Consider the following 20,501-nt stretch of genomic DNA (forward strand, 5'->3'; position numbering starts at 1 on the left):
AAAGGAGTGAAGACCTGGCTCTGCCGGCTCACATGGGCTATGAGGGGAAGTAACCAACCCTGGGGATGGTTGGCACCCTGAAGATGCTTCCGTAAATTAAGATCTTTTTAACACCTATGTCTTGGATTGTACTTTTATGTAAAAACATTGTTTTACTGTATTTTAATGATTATTTATTGTTTTTATTGTAAACCACCCAGAGTTGCTCCCTGAGTGAGATGGGTGGTAGCTTAATTTGAAGAATGAATGAATGAATGAATGAATGAATAAATATTCTACAAACAGAGAATGTTTGAGGGTTAAACTTCATCACTTTAGTAAATGTTCCCTTGGGATCACCATTCCAAAGGACAAGTTACAATAATTTCATTTCCCAATCATCCTGCTTCCCTAGTGTGTTTCTTGGTTTCCACAGATCAGTTCTCCTCTTCCATGGTATTTCATCAGTTCTAAACTCTCAGTTTTGCTGAATCATTTTCACCCATCCTTATTAATTCCACATGAAGCACCATAAAAAAGGAGAAATATTCCAAGTCATCAAGCTATTTAGCAACAACCAATAACATGGTCCAAATTAGGCAAAAACATTCTGGCTTCTCCCTGTTAACCCAAAAAAGGTGTTGAGTTCTTATAGTGTCTCATAGTAGGATTTAGAAAACAGCAAGTAGCAGCTGTTTTCTAGTGAAACCTTCTACTCTTCTGAAAAACAATTTTTCACCTTAATTATAAATAGGTGATTGATTTAGACTGTTGTTTCATTAATAAAATATTCTAGCATAATATAATTTTTGAAGGTTTTTTTTTATCTTTTCTAGATGTAAGTGAATGGTACACAAAGAGATCTGTGCTTGCCCTTGTAGATGGGCAGCTCTGGGATATGTATAGACCTTTGACTCACTCCTGTGAAATTCAGTTTCTTACTTTCAAAGATGAAGATGCAGAAGAAGTGAACAAAGTATGACAATATCAATTTTATTTACAAAGTTTTCTTGTCTTTGTATTGGACCTTGTTTTTAATAAGCCTGAGGGATAAAATTTAGCTAAATGTAAGTACAAGTAGTCCTTGCTTAACAACAGTAATTGGGACTGAAATTTCTGTTGCTAAGCGATGTGGTTGTAAAGCACAATGTTATGTGACCACATCACTTAGTGATAGCAATTCTGGTTGCCGTTGTTAATGAGGATCATGGATTGTTAAGCGAGGACATACCGTGACCGTGACTTGCGACTTCCTGCTGGCTTCCAATAAGCAAAGTCAAAGGGGAAGCCGGCAGGAAGTTGTGACTCCTGGTCACAAAAGCCTGTCATTAGGCAGCTTGCAAGCAGGCCAGCGGGTGGGTGAGTGCTATGGAGTATGGCCAGGCGGGGTGGGTGCTGTGGCACAGCCAGTGGGGGGGCTATGGCCCTGTGTCAGACGTGTGTGCTCTGCAGAGTGTGGGCAGGGGGGGTGCTGAAAGCGAGTGCGTGCTATAGAATGCGAGATTTCCAGGATCTTGTACTCTGTAGCACGGCTCCTCAGGAGAAAAAGCAGCGGGAGAAGGAACAACTTACTGGAGCGACTTACTGGAGTGACTTGTGACCTTCCCTGCTGGCTTCTCCATTGACTGCTTGTGGGAAGCCAGCAGAGAAGGTAGCAAATGACGAACATATGACTGGAACGCTGCAACTGTTGTGAGTACGAGCCTATTGCCAAGTGCCTGAATCACAATTATGTGACTGCGGAGGTGACAGCCCAAACTTTGAGAACTGGTTGTAAGTTCGGTTGTAAGTTACATTTATTCAGCACTGTTGTAACTTTGAACAGTCGCTGAACAAGTGGTCGTAACCTGACTGACAACCTGTACAGGAGTTGGTTCAAAAACAGTCTGAATACAGTATAATGATATTCTGTTTCTTTTATTATAGAAATTCATCTTTCTGGCTTTCTATTATTTGATTGCAGATTTAAATAATACAAGTGGAGTATTTCTGATTAATAATATAAATGACATTCTTATTCCTTAGAATGCTCAGAAACAAAATGCAAGGCAAATATCTTTTATGTCTGGCTGCATTTTTTAATAACATTTGCTGTCAAACATGAAACTTCATACACAATACCTTGAGACTTTTAAATTTTGCTTTCAAAACTTGAATTAAAATGTCTTGACATAACTTGAATTAATAATCTATTGCAGGCTTATTGGCGCTCTTGTGCTATGATTCTGGGCTGTGTATTAGAACAAGCATTTAAAGATGACTATTCAGTTACTCTTGTTAAAGCTCCAGAAGTGCCAGGTAATATATCCCTTTTTGTAAGAATATTACAATACACAGAGAAGAAATTTCTTTAATTTATACATTTCAAAAATTTAGGTATTATAGCATTTGGAGACTAAGTGCATGCAAAATACTTTGAATTTGAAACATCTGTTTTCAAACTCAAATCAGCTGTTCCAGCTATATAAGAACCATTCTAACACTGCTCTGACTAGAGTACACTGAGCTTGAAAGGCTTCCATTTCTGATAAAATCAGAAACCTGATTTGAATTCTAAATGAGGCTTTTCTGATTCAAAGTGTTTTGCACATTAGTGTTAGATACATTTTTTTTTATTTTTTTTGCATTTAAACAGGCAATGGCCATCTTGAATCTTACAGAGGTTCATCTTTCCCAATCTAATGCTAGGTTTGCTGAGAATTCCAAGAATTACAGTCTCAACCCATCTGAAGAAAATTATAGTAGGCAATTCTATATACTATATTTCAAGTACAGGGAAGAATTATTTAACTGTTAGGAGGGCCCTGTCAATTAATTTCATGGTATAGCACAAAGGTTTTGTATACATAGAATAATTTTCTTCCACTTTTTTGAGATTCATCTGTTGTGAATTTGCTAAGTAACCATTTTCAGTAGATCACTGTCAAATCTAATCATATTAAAGTTCTTATGATGGTAAAATATTTACTGCATTTACCTTTTTCTTTGAAGGTAGTATACATGGGTTTTTCAGTTGGTCCTTAGCTTGGAATTGGCCATAACCAAAATTGCTGTGCTAAACAACATAATGCTGCAGAAAACATACTTCTTAAAACCATTTATTAACCAGTATTCAGTTGTCAGTTGCATACTATAACAGAACACATAAAATGACTGTATAAATATAATAGTCAAATTAAGTCTGCAATTCTGTTCTCATTTATCTGAAAGGTTTTACCCCACTGAACTTGAAGAAATTTATTTATGTATATATGTGTACAGAGTTGTGTTACAAAACCCCAAAAAGGCCTGAGCAAGTAAAAAAGGTTTTCACCTTGGCTAAAAACAGAAGTTAAGACTGTGTTAGGTGAACTTCCTTGTGAAGAGGTTGCAAAGACATTCAGTTGTTGATAAAGGCTTTTTTTCGGTTTTCTGCATAGCATGTGGCAATGCTGGAGGAAGACCTAAAAGACTATCTTGATATTTGGACACAATTCATTATTTTCATCAGGCAAGTTGTTCAAAAGTGGGATCTAGAACTCATTACTTAACTATCTGGCCAAATATTTAGATTTCTTCATCAACCGTCTTGGGTTTATTTGTTTTGGTAATATCTTGTCTGATGGCGAATTCTGGAAAACCTGACAGCTTGTACCCTGTTTTTTGACATTTTGCTTGGACTTTATTAAGATATACCTAATTATGGATTTAGAATTAAGTGTACAGCCTTCTGGAAGGGCAAGCTGATGCTATAACCATGTGTCGGTTCTCATTGGATTTGTTAAATGTCTGACTTCGGAAAGTCTATTTATATCAATATCCTTTCAAAACATTGTCTTGGTATATAGTGACATCTGGAGCATTTTGCTATGATGTAATCTTGGATAGCAAGCTTGATGCATGGAAGCCAACTGAGGTAAGCATCAAACTGGTTTAATGGACAACTTTCAATATATCTGTTCTATGAAAGGAATTGGTTGCTAAATGTTAAAAATTGCAATGGAAATGCTTATCCACACAGAACTGTATGTGTTTGTGCCCTGGGTTCCATTTGCTCTTAGTGTATAATAAACTATGCTTAGAGAATTTGAGCTGCTTGGGGAATTTAGTCTCTGTAAATTTAGATGTTACTGATCTAAAGTGCATTTCCTAGATTGATGGATCAAGCATTTAATTCTTATTTGGGTTTCAAAACATGTATTTATGGATAAAATATGTTAAAATGTATATATTGTGATATATACTTAAATATTTTGTGCAGATAGAAGTGTGAATTAATCTGGAAACAGAACAGATCTATCAGTGAATGTATGCAGAATTAGCAGACCAGAAATAGATTGATCTATCCACCTATGATGATAGAGATAGTGTTGGATTCTGTTCTGGATTCAGACTTTAATCCAGATAACATTAAGTGTGTAAAATATTAAGTGTGTAAAACCTAGTCTGGGACCTCTTTATTTAGACTGGCCATATTTCTATTATTTGCTAATATTGATTGTAGGTCATGTAGGGAAATGCAAGGATGCAGGTTAGTTTTAAGCACAGTCTTGCCTTAATAAAGCCTTCTGAACAATATGGTCTACTGAAATATATAAATTATATTTGGATAACCTTACAAGCTTGCCCTTTTATTCCTCAAGTATCGGCTATTGTCAGTTGGATTACTAAAATTGTTAATTCAGTAAACTTCCTTCTGTACTGCTTTGGGAGTTAGGAACCCTATGTGGATAGGTCTAAATCAATTAAACCAAATAGTTTTCCAGTCTGCTGGGCAGATGGAGAATATTAAGCATTTCAGCTGAGATGAAAGTAGGAATACTAAATATTAAACATGTTCTGGTTTTATTATATTCCTGCTGTACTCCTGCAGAAACAGAGCTAACTTAATCAGCTTTACCTTGAAAAGTCAATGATTAAATATTACAGGCCAAGAATTTAAGCTACTTGAATTATTTGAATCCCTGATTTATCATGTCAGTCTTTGTGATCTCATTATGTTTTTCTCTCTTTTTCAAGGAAAATCTCCGTTCTCTTACAAGAGATGCTTGCAGACTAATTCAGAAAGATTTGCCATTTGAAATGCTGGATGTTGATGCAAAAGTTGCACTTGAAATGTTTGAGTATAACAAGTTAGTATTAACATACCTGTCAGAGTTAAAAAGTCATTCAGAAAAGATGTGCTGTATGTCTACGTGTCTGTGCACACATGTGTATAAGCTGAAGTCAGTGTTTCATGTCAGAAGGTTTATAATGTGATTTGAGATCTAAAAATAAACAGTTCCTTATTCATTTACTTGTGGTTTTCATATCTACCGGAAGGTGGCATTAAAGTATGCTACTGATGATGAAGGGAATATTGCTGAATTATGTTTAAGTCTCGTTAAAACAAGGAGCTGTATATTGCAGCTGCACTGAATATACGTCGCACATTCTTTATTGTGTAATAGATAATGCTCATAACTGTACTTTGAAGAATCATAACAAGAATGAATAAAAGGGAATGTGTCGTCTGTGGGTTTAAATGCACTGATATTTATCCTATGAGGCATTTTGAAGTTTTAGGAACAGCTCCATTAGAAGCAACTCTAGTGACAGTTAATAAAGTTAACAAAGTTAATAAAAGCCTGGTGGGGTATAAAAGGGAAGAACTTTTCTTAGTTCCTGAAAAGAATCTATTATGGGAGAGGAAAGAAGGAAAAATTATTCCTTAGCCCACTGTTACTAGAATTGGCAAGTGGGAAGGAAAAATTACATATGCTCAAAAGATGAAGTAGCATGGATATACTCTTCTAGCTGACTTTACCATTATTTTACAGTATATACCATATGAAGTTTAGTTCTGGGTCTCTTTCTTTGTGTTTTAGGTACAAACAGGATATGGTTGAACGGAGAGCTTCTCAGAATTCCAAAGGAATAGTAACAGTGCATAGGTGAGCAAAGCACAAGCCAGCCTTATTTTTATAGCTGGAATTCTTTATCTTTATGAACTTGTTTTCACTGAACCAGAAATGGTATATATTATTACAGTCATGTGGACAGTAAATGAAGATGTAAGGATCAAATCAATGTTTTAAGGATTCAGATGAGAAGAAAGTTATGCAGAGAGAAAGAAACTTCTCTCTCTGTCTCTCTTTCTTTAAAGTTATGTCAGTTAACAGACTGACCATTCCTGATACCTAAGGGTTTATGCTTTATCAGCAATTTATCTTGGATTAAAATTATAGTGCAAACATACAAAAATACATTATATTCAGTGACCCAATCCACTTTTGGAGTTCATGGGATTATTCCTTGCGAATAGGGCAAATATTTTACAAGTTTCAGGTGATAAATAAGCCCCCAATCCTTTGTACTGGAAGACTCCTCTTGATAATTATATGGTGTGAAGGAGAGTTTTATTCAAGTGTGCATCTAAATGCTGATGTTATTTTTATTATATTTTTTACTCTATTTACTCTACCTATACTTTATTTTCCTATATTACTATTTTACTATATTGCATCTGCATCCTAGTGTAGGGTTGGTCTCTTATCTCGGTAGACAAGTCTGCCGCCACCCACAAACTGTAGTAGATTTTAGAAATGATGGTGATTAACTGGCATTAAAAGGCTTTGTTTAACTGGCATTAAAAGGTTCTAGATGGGCAAAATATGCAGCAAAATTCAAAAGTTATAGGTTTAGCACTGCATTATGTTTTCAGCCAGAGAAGAATTCATTTTAGATCCTTAAGTTAGTCATCCCAGAAGCTTTGAGTTCTGTCAGAACAGTAGACAGTTAGGCCATGATTCAAAGCCATGTTTGTGCAAGAATCCAAATAAGAAGGGGACGTTTAGGAAACTTAGTCCATCCCCCAGTTATCTATCCAGTTTCACTTGAACACATACGTTGAAGGGGAGCTTACCCGCCACTGGATAATAATAGATGCATTTTTTTCAAACTATTACTAACACATTTGGGGTGATTAAGCTTTCTGTGTCTTGCTTTCAACCAGATTTGGTGATTTTGTAGACATTAGTGAAGGGCCTCATATTTCCAGAACTAGCTTGTGTGATCAGTATGAAGTAACGGCAGCTCATAACCTTCAAAGCAGCCAGTCTGAATTTAGAAGAAGATTCCAAGGTATCTCTGTTCCATGTCAGTTAAAGGTTAGTAATATATTTATTTACTAGTATTTTTGTTTAGGATAAGAAAGAATACAGACTTAGGATGATATGCAGCAAATATCCTTAATATTCCTCATCCTAAACACATTGATAACACTCATGAGGCAGGAGAAAATCTTTTGCCCATATTTAAACTCCTGGGGAATGTTGGAGATCTTTTTTAAAAAGTAAACTACATTAAGTTTTTTGGAAAATTAACACGTTTTTGTCATTTCTTTGAAAATAGTAGCAAACCACACATTTGTAATGTGGCAGTGCAATACTTTAGGGGCCAGTAAAAAAGGAAGGCTATACATGGGTTTTGGGTTGTGGACTGATATCTCCTGCACAACCAGCAGCAGCAGTTGATATAAGAATTACCAGGAAAGGTAATTCCTGAATTTGGTTTTTATATATTTTAAAACATTTTTATTGTACTCTTCTGCTCCCAGATCATGTTACAAATTAATAAAATTATCACTGCTCCATGGCTTAGAATCTAAAAAGAAACAGAAAGAAAAAGGGATGGAGAATTGGAAGCCTTCTCTTGTTGCTCCTTTACTGTAGAAAGAAACAGTACAAAGCCACCATCTTAGGGTCTAAACTTTAGTGGAAGAGATTCAACAAAACTTTTCATGTTATAGTACTGTAGTTTCTGTTTAGAAAATAAAATCGTAACATCCTTTCCCCCCAAAAGGCTTAATCTGCTTGAATTTGATCATCTCATGAGATTTTGTCCATAATACACACACAAAACCATTGATGTTTCATTGCAAAATAACAATACCATTTTATTAAACTTGTATGCTGCCTGACTCTGTTTTATTACAGCTTTATCACACTATATGGCACAGGTTGCGGAAGAGATCCCAGACACTAGTAAGTTTAAACTTCAAGGAGCAATCACTACATTTGCATGACTTATTTTTCTGAAAGCTAGGAAAAAACACAACCTGTAATAGAAATGTAACCAAGATTTCAGATAAAAATGCATTAGATGTAATCATCAGTTTGTTCTGTTCTAAAACTCTAGATTTTTTTCCTAGTAATAACTACCATTGAAGATCATAGTGCGAAGATGAGCATTTCATAAGGTGTTCATAATGTAAGAGATAAAACTATCATTCCTTTCAGGAGACTGGAAGGAATGACAGTAGCACTATTCTGCAAATTTTATTATTTCTGAATAATAATATGGATCTGCTTTTTAGATTGCAGGATATAGACAGACTTAAACATATTATCACATGAGAATAGTGGCATGACATTCATACTTTTTTTTGACATTGTAAATATCCATGGATAGTTTTGTTGCCATTTTCTTGTTTATAAAAGCAGAGGAACAGAGACCTATTCTTTCCCATTTGCCACTGGGTTTTGGGTGGTTCTTTGTTTTTGTTGTAGTGTAAGTTACAGTTTACATGGGATTCTCATCTCAGGATGGCAAAAAAATGTAGTGTTAGTCTTTGACAAGTATGGCCAAAGGCAGTTCTAAGGGCTGCACATAAGTGATTTGAAGATTGCTAGGAGCCTTGAAGCCTTAGTTTGCCCATGGGTGGAATAGGGAGGGTACTGAATTGCCACTGATTTCTGATTAGATTGTATAAAAGTAGTAGGTAGAATTGGGCTTAAGAATAATGGCATTGTCAATCTAATATTTTCAGATAATTTGAGTTATTGCCAAACCACTAAGATTTCAAGTTTTAATATTTCTTTCATTTTTATAGACATGCATTTGCTAAATGTTCAGTATTACCCTGTATATTAGTGCATCTGTTAGAAAATCTACTAGTTTGTATCTCTGGGTTCTCTTTCTTTCCTAGCCAGTCTGAATATTAAACCAAATTACTTTCCAAGTGTGTTTTATCAGTAGTATTTTTTTCTGAAGCAAAAGTTAATGAGGAGTGAATTATAATGTTCCCAGGAGGCTTAACAATACCACAGTATTGTCATTTCTGCCCAGATTTTGCAGTTTATTCATGCAGTTCTCATTGAGAAAATTATAGTGTGGCTGCCAACATGCAGGGTGATCAGTACGAGCAGTGAAAAAGGGAGAGGAATTAGAATGGATTTGGGGATTGGGCAAATGGTATATGAAAGTTCGTATTTTGCCTCAAATATTTATCATGTTTTACAGATCATTGAAAACAGAACGAAAGAAACAAACGACGGAAATGAAATTACAAATATTGAACCAGCCTGACCTTTCTAATGTATATGTGTGGAAACACTATGAATTAAATTGAAATTGTTTTAAAGTAAAGATTCATTTATTCAGATCAATTCCTTGAAAAGTACTTTGAGAGAAGGTTTTCACAGACTCACAGAACATCAACCCTTGCTCTATCAGATTAGAATTTAGATGGAAAGGCAGTAACAAAAGGTTGCATATCTAGGGGTGTTTTACAGTATCTGCAAGCATTCACAGCCTGTTGCAGAATGAATGAAATGAATTCAAATCCTGATCCTGGCAGATGTTGGATTTTCCTCACAGCTTCAATACCTCTAAACTTCACAGTTAATGAATATGAGCAATAAGCCTGTATAAATCACTCCAATTCAGTGTGAATGGGAGATTTGAAGAGGGCGTGATCGAATTTGAGATTGCAATTTGAGATTTGGAGGCAAATCTGTTTGAGCCACTTGAATAATTAGGATTGAGATTAGAAAAAAGATTTTTCAATATTCTCTAAGGGGAAAGGATCAAGATGCCCACAGATGTTTATTGTTGACAGAATGAGATGAAAATAGCAGGCACAGTAGATTCTTTAACCCTGCCAGGTTTCAGCTGGATGGTACAATATATTTTTGAACTATTAGTATTGTACCTCTTTTAAGGCAGAGGCAGCTTCACACATGCTTAGTGAACAATGCAGCAAGTGCCCTCCTTCAGCTTAAAAAATTAACACTTTCAGAATTTTTTAAAAGGTAAATGCTTGCTTTCTCACTTGTTTTCTGGAGTGCCAACCTTGCCCAGTATGCTAAAAAATGCTTTGCTGCTTCTATCTCTGGATATCCCAGGGGTGCTGGGAAAATAGATATAGCAGGTTGGCCTTGCTGCTTTCTGGGAAGGATCCTTTCCTCCCTGGCGTGACTCGATTGTGTCCGAGTTGTGGTTTGTTGGCAACAGTTAGCAGAGGCAGCAAACAGGCTGACTCAGTGAGATACAATTCTATAGAGACGGGCAGTCCAGAAAGAGAGAGGTTGGCACAGAAAAACTTGTTTTAATATCCTTACCACTTTATTTTTAAAATCAATTAAAGGTAGGATATCTGTATTACCACGGTCCTCTTTCAGTTCTTATCAACAATTAAATTTGCCCAAATGATACAGAATCGAAACATTAGCTTTCAACCAACAATACATGCCAGACTGGCCAGCCCTGAGTCCATATTCAGAGTGCTGGGAATTGAGTTGAACTCCCAGTTGCATAGGCATAACTAGCATCAAAGTTTAATATTATATTAGCATAAGAGAGAGCAAAGTTAGGTCTTGAAGCTGACCACATTAAAGAAGCTAAGAGCCAAGAAAGTGAATGAAGCTCAAAGCAGTTTTTCCTTCCCAGTTCAAAAGAGCTCTGATAATCAGAATTGTTAGCAAGATAGTTGAACTCATAAGCTGCCAACTGATTCCTGTGTCAGAGAGTTCATCACACTACTTCACTATCTCAGAGTTATAAATCTGTAAAAATAAAGTGGCAACATTTTATATCATCAGTAACAACTTCAGAAGGAGCAAAAAGACCTTGTAGAATCTGTGAAGTGTTTTGCAAGGCTAACAAAATGCTTCACAGCCATCAAATTTGATTTGCTGCTTCAAAGTGGTTCCCTGCTTTGGTTCATGAATGATGTGATTATTTGACTGAAGCTTCATCTAATTAAAAACCAAGGCTTTGGACAGCATTGATGAGCAGACTTCCTTAATCTAATGCTTTCAGGTGTGCTGAGCTGTCCATTGCCAAACTTTCCAGCCTGCAAGATTCTACTGGCTGTGAATTCCAGAAGTTGCTATCCAAATATTTGGAAGACGTAAAGTTGGGAGAAGTTGTTAAAAGCTGGATACTAGAGCAATGCTACACAAATAGTATGATCAGATTTAGTCCACTTTGTGTTTAGATTACAATGCTTGAATTAATATTTGTATACTGGTAAATGCTGCTACTGTTTCAGTATGGCTATAATGGACATACTTTGTACAAATGTGATATTAAAAAACACTTATTTTAGTGTTTTAAATAAAACTGTTGGTAAATAGAGCTATAAGGGAGGAAAACCAATTAGGGATGTAATGAGGCTATCAGAATGGCAATTGATAGCTGAAGGAAATCTTGTAATTCATCAGCCAGGAATGTATTTTAAGTTATCCCACTTTAATTGTATCTAGGCCTGGCCTTTTCCTTTTCTTTCTGTTAATATTTGGTCTTTTTAGTAGGGTGTCCACTTGGAAAGAGTTCATAATGCAGTCCCTACTACAGAAGGAGCAGCCTGAATTATCAGTATTAATCCTTAATCCTTGGAAATATGGAGCCAAAACAAATTTCTGCCTTTAGTTTGAAAAATTGATGCCAGTCATTGTTCCTAACTACATAGCCCTATGCTTCTATAACATGTTGTGTGGATTACAGATACTAAGGCTTTTCTCTATGCAGGCAAAGGCTTATATGAGTGTATGAGGGCACTAATCTACTCTTAATGATAGTCGACTTGAAGCATTTTTATTGAATCTGTGTGATCCTGATCCACTATCTGCAGTACCTGAAGTTTTCTTTACTGTCTATTTGGAATAGTAGAACTTTCTTGCTTCTGAGACTCAGACCATGGGAAGTGAGTCACGTGATACAAAGTTTCTGGAAACATTGAAACAGTGAAAGGAGAAAAAGTGGTTCTGTGCGAGAGGATAGTGGGAGTATGGAAATTTTGAAATGTGCAACTTTTTAAAAGGAAACTTAAACTTTCCTACTTTAAGAAAATGAAATGCATTTGATGTTCTTTACAACTAAAAACATAACATGTTTATTTCTCAGGTGTTTGAGAGCTCAAGATCGTGAATTATCAACATGGTGGCCTTCGTATATTTTTAACTGTAAATTATATCAACTGTAGCTGGTGTGGCCATGGGAGTTGTGGTCCAAAACTCTCACTAATTGGTGGAAATTTCAATTTCGAATTTCAGAAACTTTCCATATAAGCTACAATTCCCTAATGTTCACATTGAAAAGTGGTACATACCCAAAGTATAATCTGTGATGTGGAATATTTTAATCTGATTTTTCTTTTGGCTTTAGAAAATTTATTTACTAACATATGCATCATATTATTTGTTGTGGTTTGCTGGATGGGTTTTCACATCACAGGAAAAGTTGTAGTGCATCACTGGTGCTTATCAGTTGTCTTCATAAAGATGTATTGATAAAATGGTTTACTTTTGTTGGAAGAAAACTAATGCATGCTAGCAAATTGGTAAATGAAACTATTTCCTTTATTTTTTCATTCTCTTTGCTTTCGTTCCACCAGCAGCAAGTGTTTTCCATATTACTCTGGAAAGCAGCACCACACCCTATTAATGCTAACATGTAGGAGTTGATCAGAGATAAAACACCTATCACAATTAGCATTAACACTGTATGGCCTGCAGATTTAATGTAATCCATAAAGATGAAATCTCTGGACAGTTCCCTTTGATTTACCTGTAATATGAAAGCAACAATGAATTTAAGGCAATACATAGAGTGCATACTAAAGGAGAAATCAAATACTATAACTTTTTAAAGGTTTATAAATATTGATTTATATTCTGCTAATAGGGGATACATCTTCTCAACAGCTTTTCCTATGGCAATTACAAACTTTCTTTTATCCTGTTTGGTGTGTGTGTGTGTGTGTGTATGTATGTATATATATGTCATAAATATTTAAACTGGGTAAAAAAAATAAATTTGGTATTTCAAGTGGAATTGCACATGTGAATTGAAAAAAGGAGATTATTTTAATTGTGTTAAAGATCTGAAGGAGAGCCAGTTTGGTGTAGTGGTTAAGTCATCAGGCTACAAACTGAGTTCTAGTCCCCCCACTTAGGCATGAAGCCAGCTGGGTGACAGTCACCCAGTCACCCTCTTTCAGCCCTAGGAAGTAGGCAATGACAAACCACTTCTGAAATCTTGCAAGAAAACTGCTGGGACTTGTCCAGGCAGTCACCAGGTGTCAACACTGAATCAAAGGCACAAAAAGATAAATAAAAAATCTGAAGATGCAGTTCTATACATACTTACCTGTAAATATGCCTCATTGAATTAAGGTTCATTTCTGAGAAGATTGCATTGTGAATAAAATTACTAAAGTCAGTAAAAAAATGCACTGTTAAAATAGATCTTTTCAATTTAAGAAATTGTGTGGTGAGTTCTATGGTTGCATGAAAATTTGAAATTGGATTTCCCATGTCCAAATTCAAGAGCATTACATCATATGCTCTTTTGCAGATTGCCATGAAAATGAAACACAGTGATCTTACAGTCTAAAGAGATTTGACCTTTCTTTCTCCCTTAGCACCAACTTCTTGTATTTAAGAAGCAGCTTCTGGTGGCTCTGTAGAGCAGGTATTTTGTGGAGACCTGGCATTTTGGCTCATAGTGTATATTTTCACTGTCCTAAATTGCAAATCAAGTCATTGAGAAACTTAGTGCAATCATCTTGTTTCAGAAGTTTCCCTTTTGGGGGGAGGGGGAAGTAAATGAAACAGCAGATATTTTCATAGTAGTCTCAGTTAATAACTGAAGAACAATGAGGAAGTAGATGTCAGGTTAAGATGTGGTAAGTTAATTTAAGTGATAAATGGAAATTACCTCTTCCTTTTTATTCTAAATGAAACCAGTCTAGTATAATCATAAGACACAAAAGTAAAGGCCCGGAAAAGACAGTCAATGTGAACTATATGGGCTTTTGTAAACAAATGCTAGGCTTTGTTACAGCGTCTGAAGAAAGTGTAAAATAAAATTGCCACCATTCCAGATTGCCCCTCTTATGAGGAACAACACATATTCTCTACTTGAATGGCCCTCAAAATGTCCTTGCAAGATTTTTCCTTGCAAGCTAAGAACACAAGTAATTGGGCTTCCCTGGATTACTGTAGCCAAGAATGCATTGTCCTTATTCCTTTTCCTGATTCATGTAGGTTTTATGAAAAAGTAAATAATTTGGTTCTGTGTTGTCTTCCAGATCTTAGAAAAATGAAATACTATCAAGAGGGATGGGATTGCTCTATTAAATCAAATGAGGCAGGTAGTGGAGGTTCAGATTCTGTTGCTTAGTCCCACTGAGGAAATTACAGTAGTATCACTCTTCTCACAGTTACCAATTTCAATTCTGTACATGTATGGAACATATATGTCCTCAGTTAATAACCAGGTCAACACTTGTTTTCATAAAAGCCACATATTAAATGGTTATTTGAAGGGTGTCATTTACCTTCCAGAAATTTTGAACTTTTATTGAAATATCTGGAATCTGAAATGTCATTTATCCAACTGATTTGTTTACTGTTAAAGCTTATCTGGAGTACTTGACTTTAATGATTTTTTTTTTAATTGAAAGGACACTTTGAGTTTTCCTTTCTTCTGTGATGGCTAGTAAAATGCTGTAGTAAGGTGGTTGTAGATGGGAACCAGTCCAGACTGCTACTCAGGGACTGAAATTGTGTATCTATTATCAAAGCAGAATAGAAATACTCCTGCCACATAATAGTATGTCTAGGAGATATGATCAGCCTGGTCTTCAACCTGACATAGTACATTTGCAGGGAATTTCCGTCTTTTAAGTAGAGGAACATTTAAATATCAAATGTATCTCTTCCCCAGAACTACCTGTACTGCTCAAGAAAATGTTATTACTTGATTCCACTGCATGTATGATCACTTGAGAGACCAGAAGACTGGCATCTATGAATAATACATAATGTTATATTAACATACTTATGGCATTCCATTTCATTTTTTTAAAAAAAAATTACTGTTTTTTGGAACAAAGATGGTTTTAACATGCTTTCTTGGAAAGAGGGACAGCCCTAAATTAAAATGCTTCCTATAACATATAATGTCAAGTTTTGTTTGACATGTCATAGAACTATCTTGTGTGACTTGTGTGTTGTGCCAAAGAGAAACCCTCTTTGAAATCAGTAAATGATACTTCAGTAAATTAAACTGGAATTACAGAAAGTTCACAAACCTGAGCTGAAATTGCTATAAAATATTCTATGGAAGTTTTCAACAGTAAAAATATTTTTTTAGGAAATGTGTAATTGTAAGTACATATTCTAGATAAAAATTTCTAAAGGTTTATTTTTAAAGGAGGAGTGTTGAATAAATAGCCCCAGTCTAAGGAGAGCCACATTGAAATCCAGTTAAAACAGTGGAAGAGAGTTGCAATTAACTCAAGTCTTATTAATATAATGGTTCTTAATGTAATTAAGATTTTGATGAAAATGTTTTAGTTCCTGCATTGCCAGTGCAGGAAAACCATTGCAAACTTGCAAAATTACCTTGTCAAAAGAATAAAATCTATTGTGAATAAAATCTATAGTTAAAAATAGCCGTATGTGTAGATGTGGCCTAATGTTAAATTACTAGTGACAAAGCTATTAAGGATCTCATTTGGCTTCTATTTTAACAGAATTACTCTGGCCTGAAAATGTCCCTATTTCCTATAGCATACCCATGATTTCATAGATATAAACTGCAAAATATTATTTAAGCAATTATTCACATTTGTTTACCTGTGAATGACTCCTGACCCATGCCCACTTTGTTTCATTGCATCCTGTAGTTTTATTTTTTAGAAAGAAAGAAAAGAAAAAAAAAAGAAAGGAAGGAACAAAGAAAGAAAGAAAGAAAGAAAAAGAGAAAAACTCCTACCTGCTATTGGAAGCTGTTTCCACTCAGACACGAGTAGTTTAGCAAAGCAGCCACAGACTTCCTTTTGTTACGTTTTATGGAAATCAACAAAAGTGCTCAGCGTGTAGGTTCTTTTCTGTCTCTCTTCTCTGAGAAAGAGGATCATAAACACAAACAAGGTTCTCAGTGGCCCAGAAGTTGCTGGAATTGGTCTGTGCTCCTGGCATCCTTTCAGCAGAAGATAGGCAAAGAAAGCCAGTCCTATAAAATCCCAAGATCTTTTATATAAGTCATGAAGGTGACTCATCCTCTTCTTTGCAGGGGTTCCCCTACTTCTTTTCTTCTTAGAATCTAATGCTCAGGTTTTTTTCAGTGGCGTTATAAAATTTCCATGTATGTTAAAATACACTGTACTTTCTGTAGGAAACATGGTCTGAATGTATGAAATAACTATTTGCATTTATGATTATTTAAGTTTTCTATTTTCAGTTGTAGGAATGGGCCAGATCTATTACTGAGCCCTGTCTAGCTTATCATTGTGAAACACTCTTGTCAAGTCATAGTAAATCCTCCTCTGGCCCTCCAGTAACACAGAAGAAGTTGTTAAGTTTAATCTGACAATGCAGTTGAAATTATAATGTGTGCAAATGTATCTAAAGGACTGTTTTTGTTCTTTATAATGGTCAGAGAAAACAATATTAAACTGATATTTAATATTGGATTTTGCCAGATGGTCTTTTTTTTTTTTTTGTCCTATCATATATGCGGTGCCTATAAACATTGTTTTGGCTCAAATTTTGTTGATTGTATTTGCAGTAAAAGATGTCCATTGCTGTGACCTGATAAATGAAGTGGTTGTATTACAGATATACTCCGAACATCGTTGGATCACTGAAGGGGTCAGTAGCCCCAATGAAAAAACAAAAACAAATGTGATGCTTAGTCATTAATCCCGATCAGTTGCTTCTGTGCCACTTTATCGCTCACCTGGAATATCTGCATATGCATGCAGACCGCAGTTGCCCCTAGCTCATTAAAATATTGGCGGGAGAGAACTTTACCAGTTTGTCTTCTGTAAAAGGGTTCTTTGTGATTGCAGTTGTTTTGTAAATAAAGAAGCCCATCCCATGGTAAGACTTTTGCTGGAAGTCTCCAGAACTTGTTTTCATAATTCTAAATGTGGCCTCTGGCCCAAAAAGGCTAACTTAAAGTTTTGATTGTATTCATCCATTCATTTTTATAACAACTGCATGTGATATTTTTATTGAGCTCTCTGCTATGCTCCAAAGTTCCTCTCTACTTCATATTGAAAACTGCCAATTCAGATTCAAAACCTGGGTCACCTTGCAATTATTTATACTGAATTCTATTTGCCATTTTAAGCCTTATTCATTCAGTTTGGAGATTTTTTAAAAAAGCCTTTTGCAATTCCACTTTATTTTATCATTCAGAATAATATGTCATCTACAAACTTGGCCATTTTGTTGCTGATCTCTAACTCAGGATCTTTTATATACAAGTTTAAAAGTCCTGGCTCAAGTAAATATTTTCATTAGATCCAAATTTGCACATTCCTTCATTATGAAAATGAAAGTCTGTTTGTTCTTGTAGATTAGTTAACTGGTTCTCTTATAGATTGGTAACTGGTTAACAATTAGGGAGCCAGTCTGTAAAAATATCTGCCCTCTTACCTTGTACCTGCCGAGTTTGTTCAGAAGTCTTTGGTAGGCAAGAATAACATGTGAATTTGGAGAATCAATTGAGTATAGGGATTTCAATTCTCCTGCAAGACTTGGATTCTGTAGGACTGAATACTAGCTCAAGAAAATTATCAGGTAGGAGTGCAGCTATGATCATTACTGTTAAGGGACGCTTCTCTTCCAATGTTAATTCAAGCTTTGTTGGGAAGGATAAAATAGGTCAGGACGTTCCTCCCTGTGTCTCCAAAAGTTGTCTTTGGCTCTCATTTTGGTAAAATGTACATTAAAGCAAAAAAAGATAAATTGTACAGTCAGGTTTAGTCTAACTTGGCTCTTAACTGTGCAGCTATCTGGATTCTAACTAGCCTTCCTCATATGTTAAGCAGTATCATTTATAATTCTAATATTATGATTCATAATATTACAATTATGAAGTCTATGATTTGCAATTATAATTGCAAAAATTGTATAAACCTCAATGATTTTAATTCTGGTTCCTACATAGCAGAGTCTTAGCTGGATTGAATTAGTGGAAGGGTTAATTCTTTGAATGAATATATCTGCGCACATGGGAAGGAAACTGAACACAGATTTCCTGTAATTTTTAGAAGCTTGGCTATATTTGGCACATAATAGGTAACAGTGTAGGCAAGAAAGAGAAGCTTGATAATATGCATATTTGAAGTGAATCATGTAGGTGGGGAGACTTTAGAAACTACTTAAATTTGTTCATGTTTTCAAGCCAATCTCTGTTCCCTGATCACTAGATGAAGAAAAGTACAGGGGATTTTAAATTATTAAATACAATCTAGGGTTTTTTACCTTCTTCCCAGAAATTATCATTAGCAAATTGTGCTGGACATTTTTTTAAACAAAGAAATTGCCCCATCTTCCACATAAATTGCTATATTATTGCTCTTAGTGGTTTTTATTATAATGAAATCCCCATTTACTTTTAAATCTACTATCAACATTTTCTATAATAAATAAAACCTACTCATTCATTAATTGTCCTGTACTGAAAGTTTGAATTGAATATAAGTAAAGATAAATTGTGATAAAATCCTCAGGAAGAAACAGTACAGGGTATAACTAAAAGTATGTTGTTACGTTCTATGAAGCATGTATACATAAAAATGAGATATGAGGTATATAGAGAATTCTACTCTATATCACATTGGATTGTTTTAGAAAATAAGTTGAGGTATTCAATAAATAAATACTTATTTTATAAATACAGAGTAGCCACATTTTCTTACATCAAAGTTTATACATGCAATTTTAATAAATATTTTTGCATTTATTATACCCCTTCCTCATTGCTCAGGAAGAAAAATGAAATGCTGAAGTTAATATTACATGATTTGTGAAAATATTTGAAAAATGGAGGATAGATGGGATGATGTCTTTGTGCTGGTCCCCAGTGGTCATCTAGTTAGTTTTGGGCCCCATCTAACTGGGGCCCCATCTAACTAGCTCTTGTATTGCTTTACTACATTCCAAAATACGTAATGCTGCATGTGCTCCCTCCCTCATTTTTGTTCTCCTTACGTAAATAATTGTATCCTCTCCTACTTTCTTAAGGAAGTGCATTATACCACAGAACATTATGAAACATTAACTTATTTCTTAGAATTATTGATATGTTTATTCTTAAAATCAGCTGTTAAAAATATACTAGATACGATTAATAGAAAACAATATATAGTGTGTGTGTGTGTGTGTGTACATTCTTTTGATTCTGCCTTGCATTTGCTCAAGTTTCTTCTAAGGTGAAAGAGACTTGTTTTTTTCAGAGTGCTTCAGAATTTCTTCACATTTTCACTGTATATGTTTCCATTCTGTTGGATGGATGAAAACAGTTTCTGCTTGTGCTATTACACATCTTTCCATCACTGAAGCCTCACTCTGAATTTCCCATTCTGAAATAGCCCCATGGGACGAGTTCCCTCATTATGTCTTTCTTTGGACATAATTTTAACATAAGGACCCAAGGAAGGTCAGATGGCTGGAAATATATTTGCCAGTGAAGGGCAAGCCATTCATGTACACTCCACATCCACTTGTAATTAAAGATGTAACACACAAGTAGTATCACAATTTCATTGGAATTCTTTTCTCTGATGAAAGAAATCTAAAAAGCAAATGATATTTTACCAAATGTAATATGAACTGGTAGAAGAAGAAGAAAAATAAAGATTTTTTCAGTTTGTGGCCAACTATTATTTCAAGCTTCTTTTCACAGCTGTCATTGCCAAACCACATACCCTCCCATGCTATATGTGCATTTCTTACCATAAGCCTAAGGATTCCACACAAAGGCTTAATCTGTTGTATAATTCTATCAACGTATGACAGTATTTAATTATGACTGGAAAAAGTACAATTTGGAGTGTGTGCCACTAGGTACTACTAGTGACCTTATGACCTTAGTAAAATGATTATTTCTGGCTATATTTGGGCAGCTACAGGGTTCAAGCTAATGTTTTAATAAGGTCCTGAATGGTTCTTGGAAGTGCGGGTATCAGTCACTTCTGACTTATATGTTTGATTGTCTTTAATGTTAATGCCTTTTTTCGGCAGATTGCATGTGTGTTGGGACATGGAACGCATGGGAAAGACAGAGGGATGTTAATGGTGTCGCCCTTTGTTCAACTGGTATCTTCACTGTAAGGGTGGAAGCAAGAGCACCAGTAAACAGTGAGGTAGCTGGTGTGACTGTGTTAGCTACCATTGTGCTCCTGAACTTCCTAGTGCATTAATCAAGGTTGTAATGGTATTGTATACAGATTTTCCTTGCCCCATCTGTAGACAAAA

General features: G+C 35.2%; 1 protein-coding gene across 1 annotated transcript in view; it reads left to right on the forward strand.

Moving 5' to 3' along the window:
• Positions 1-9,366, forward strand: part of MRPL39 (mitochondrial ribosomal protein L39) — a 39,758-nt gene extending 30,392 nt beyond the window's left edge. The window contains exons 4-11 of the mRNA XM_063305469.1: positions 816-955; positions 2,178-2,277; positions 3,807-3,874; positions 4,978-5,090; positions 5,826-5,891; positions 6,953-7,106; positions 7,935-7,982; positions 9,241-9,366. Of these exons, the coding sequence (XP_063161539.1) occupies positions 816-955; positions 2,178-2,277; positions 3,807-3,874; positions 4,978-5,090; positions 5,826-5,891; positions 6,953-7,106; positions 7,935-7,982; positions 9,241-9,306 (755 nt within the window). The 3' untranslated portion in view covers positions 9,307-9,366. The remainder of the gene's footprint in view (positions 1-815; positions 956-2,177; positions 2,278-3,806; positions 3,875-4,977; positions 5,091-5,825; positions 5,892-6,952; positions 7,107-7,934; positions 7,983-9,240) is intronic.
• The last annotated feature ends 11,135 nt before the right edge of the window (positions 9,367-20,501 follow it).

This window comes from Candoia aspera, chromosome 5 (assembly GCF_035149785.1).
Source record: "Candoia aspera isolate rCanAsp1 chromosome 5, rCanAsp1.hap2, whole genome shotgun sequence".
In the NCBI taxonomy this organism is placed as follows: Eukaryota; Metazoa; Chordata; class Lepidosauria; order Squamata; family Boidae; genus Candoia; species Candoia aspera.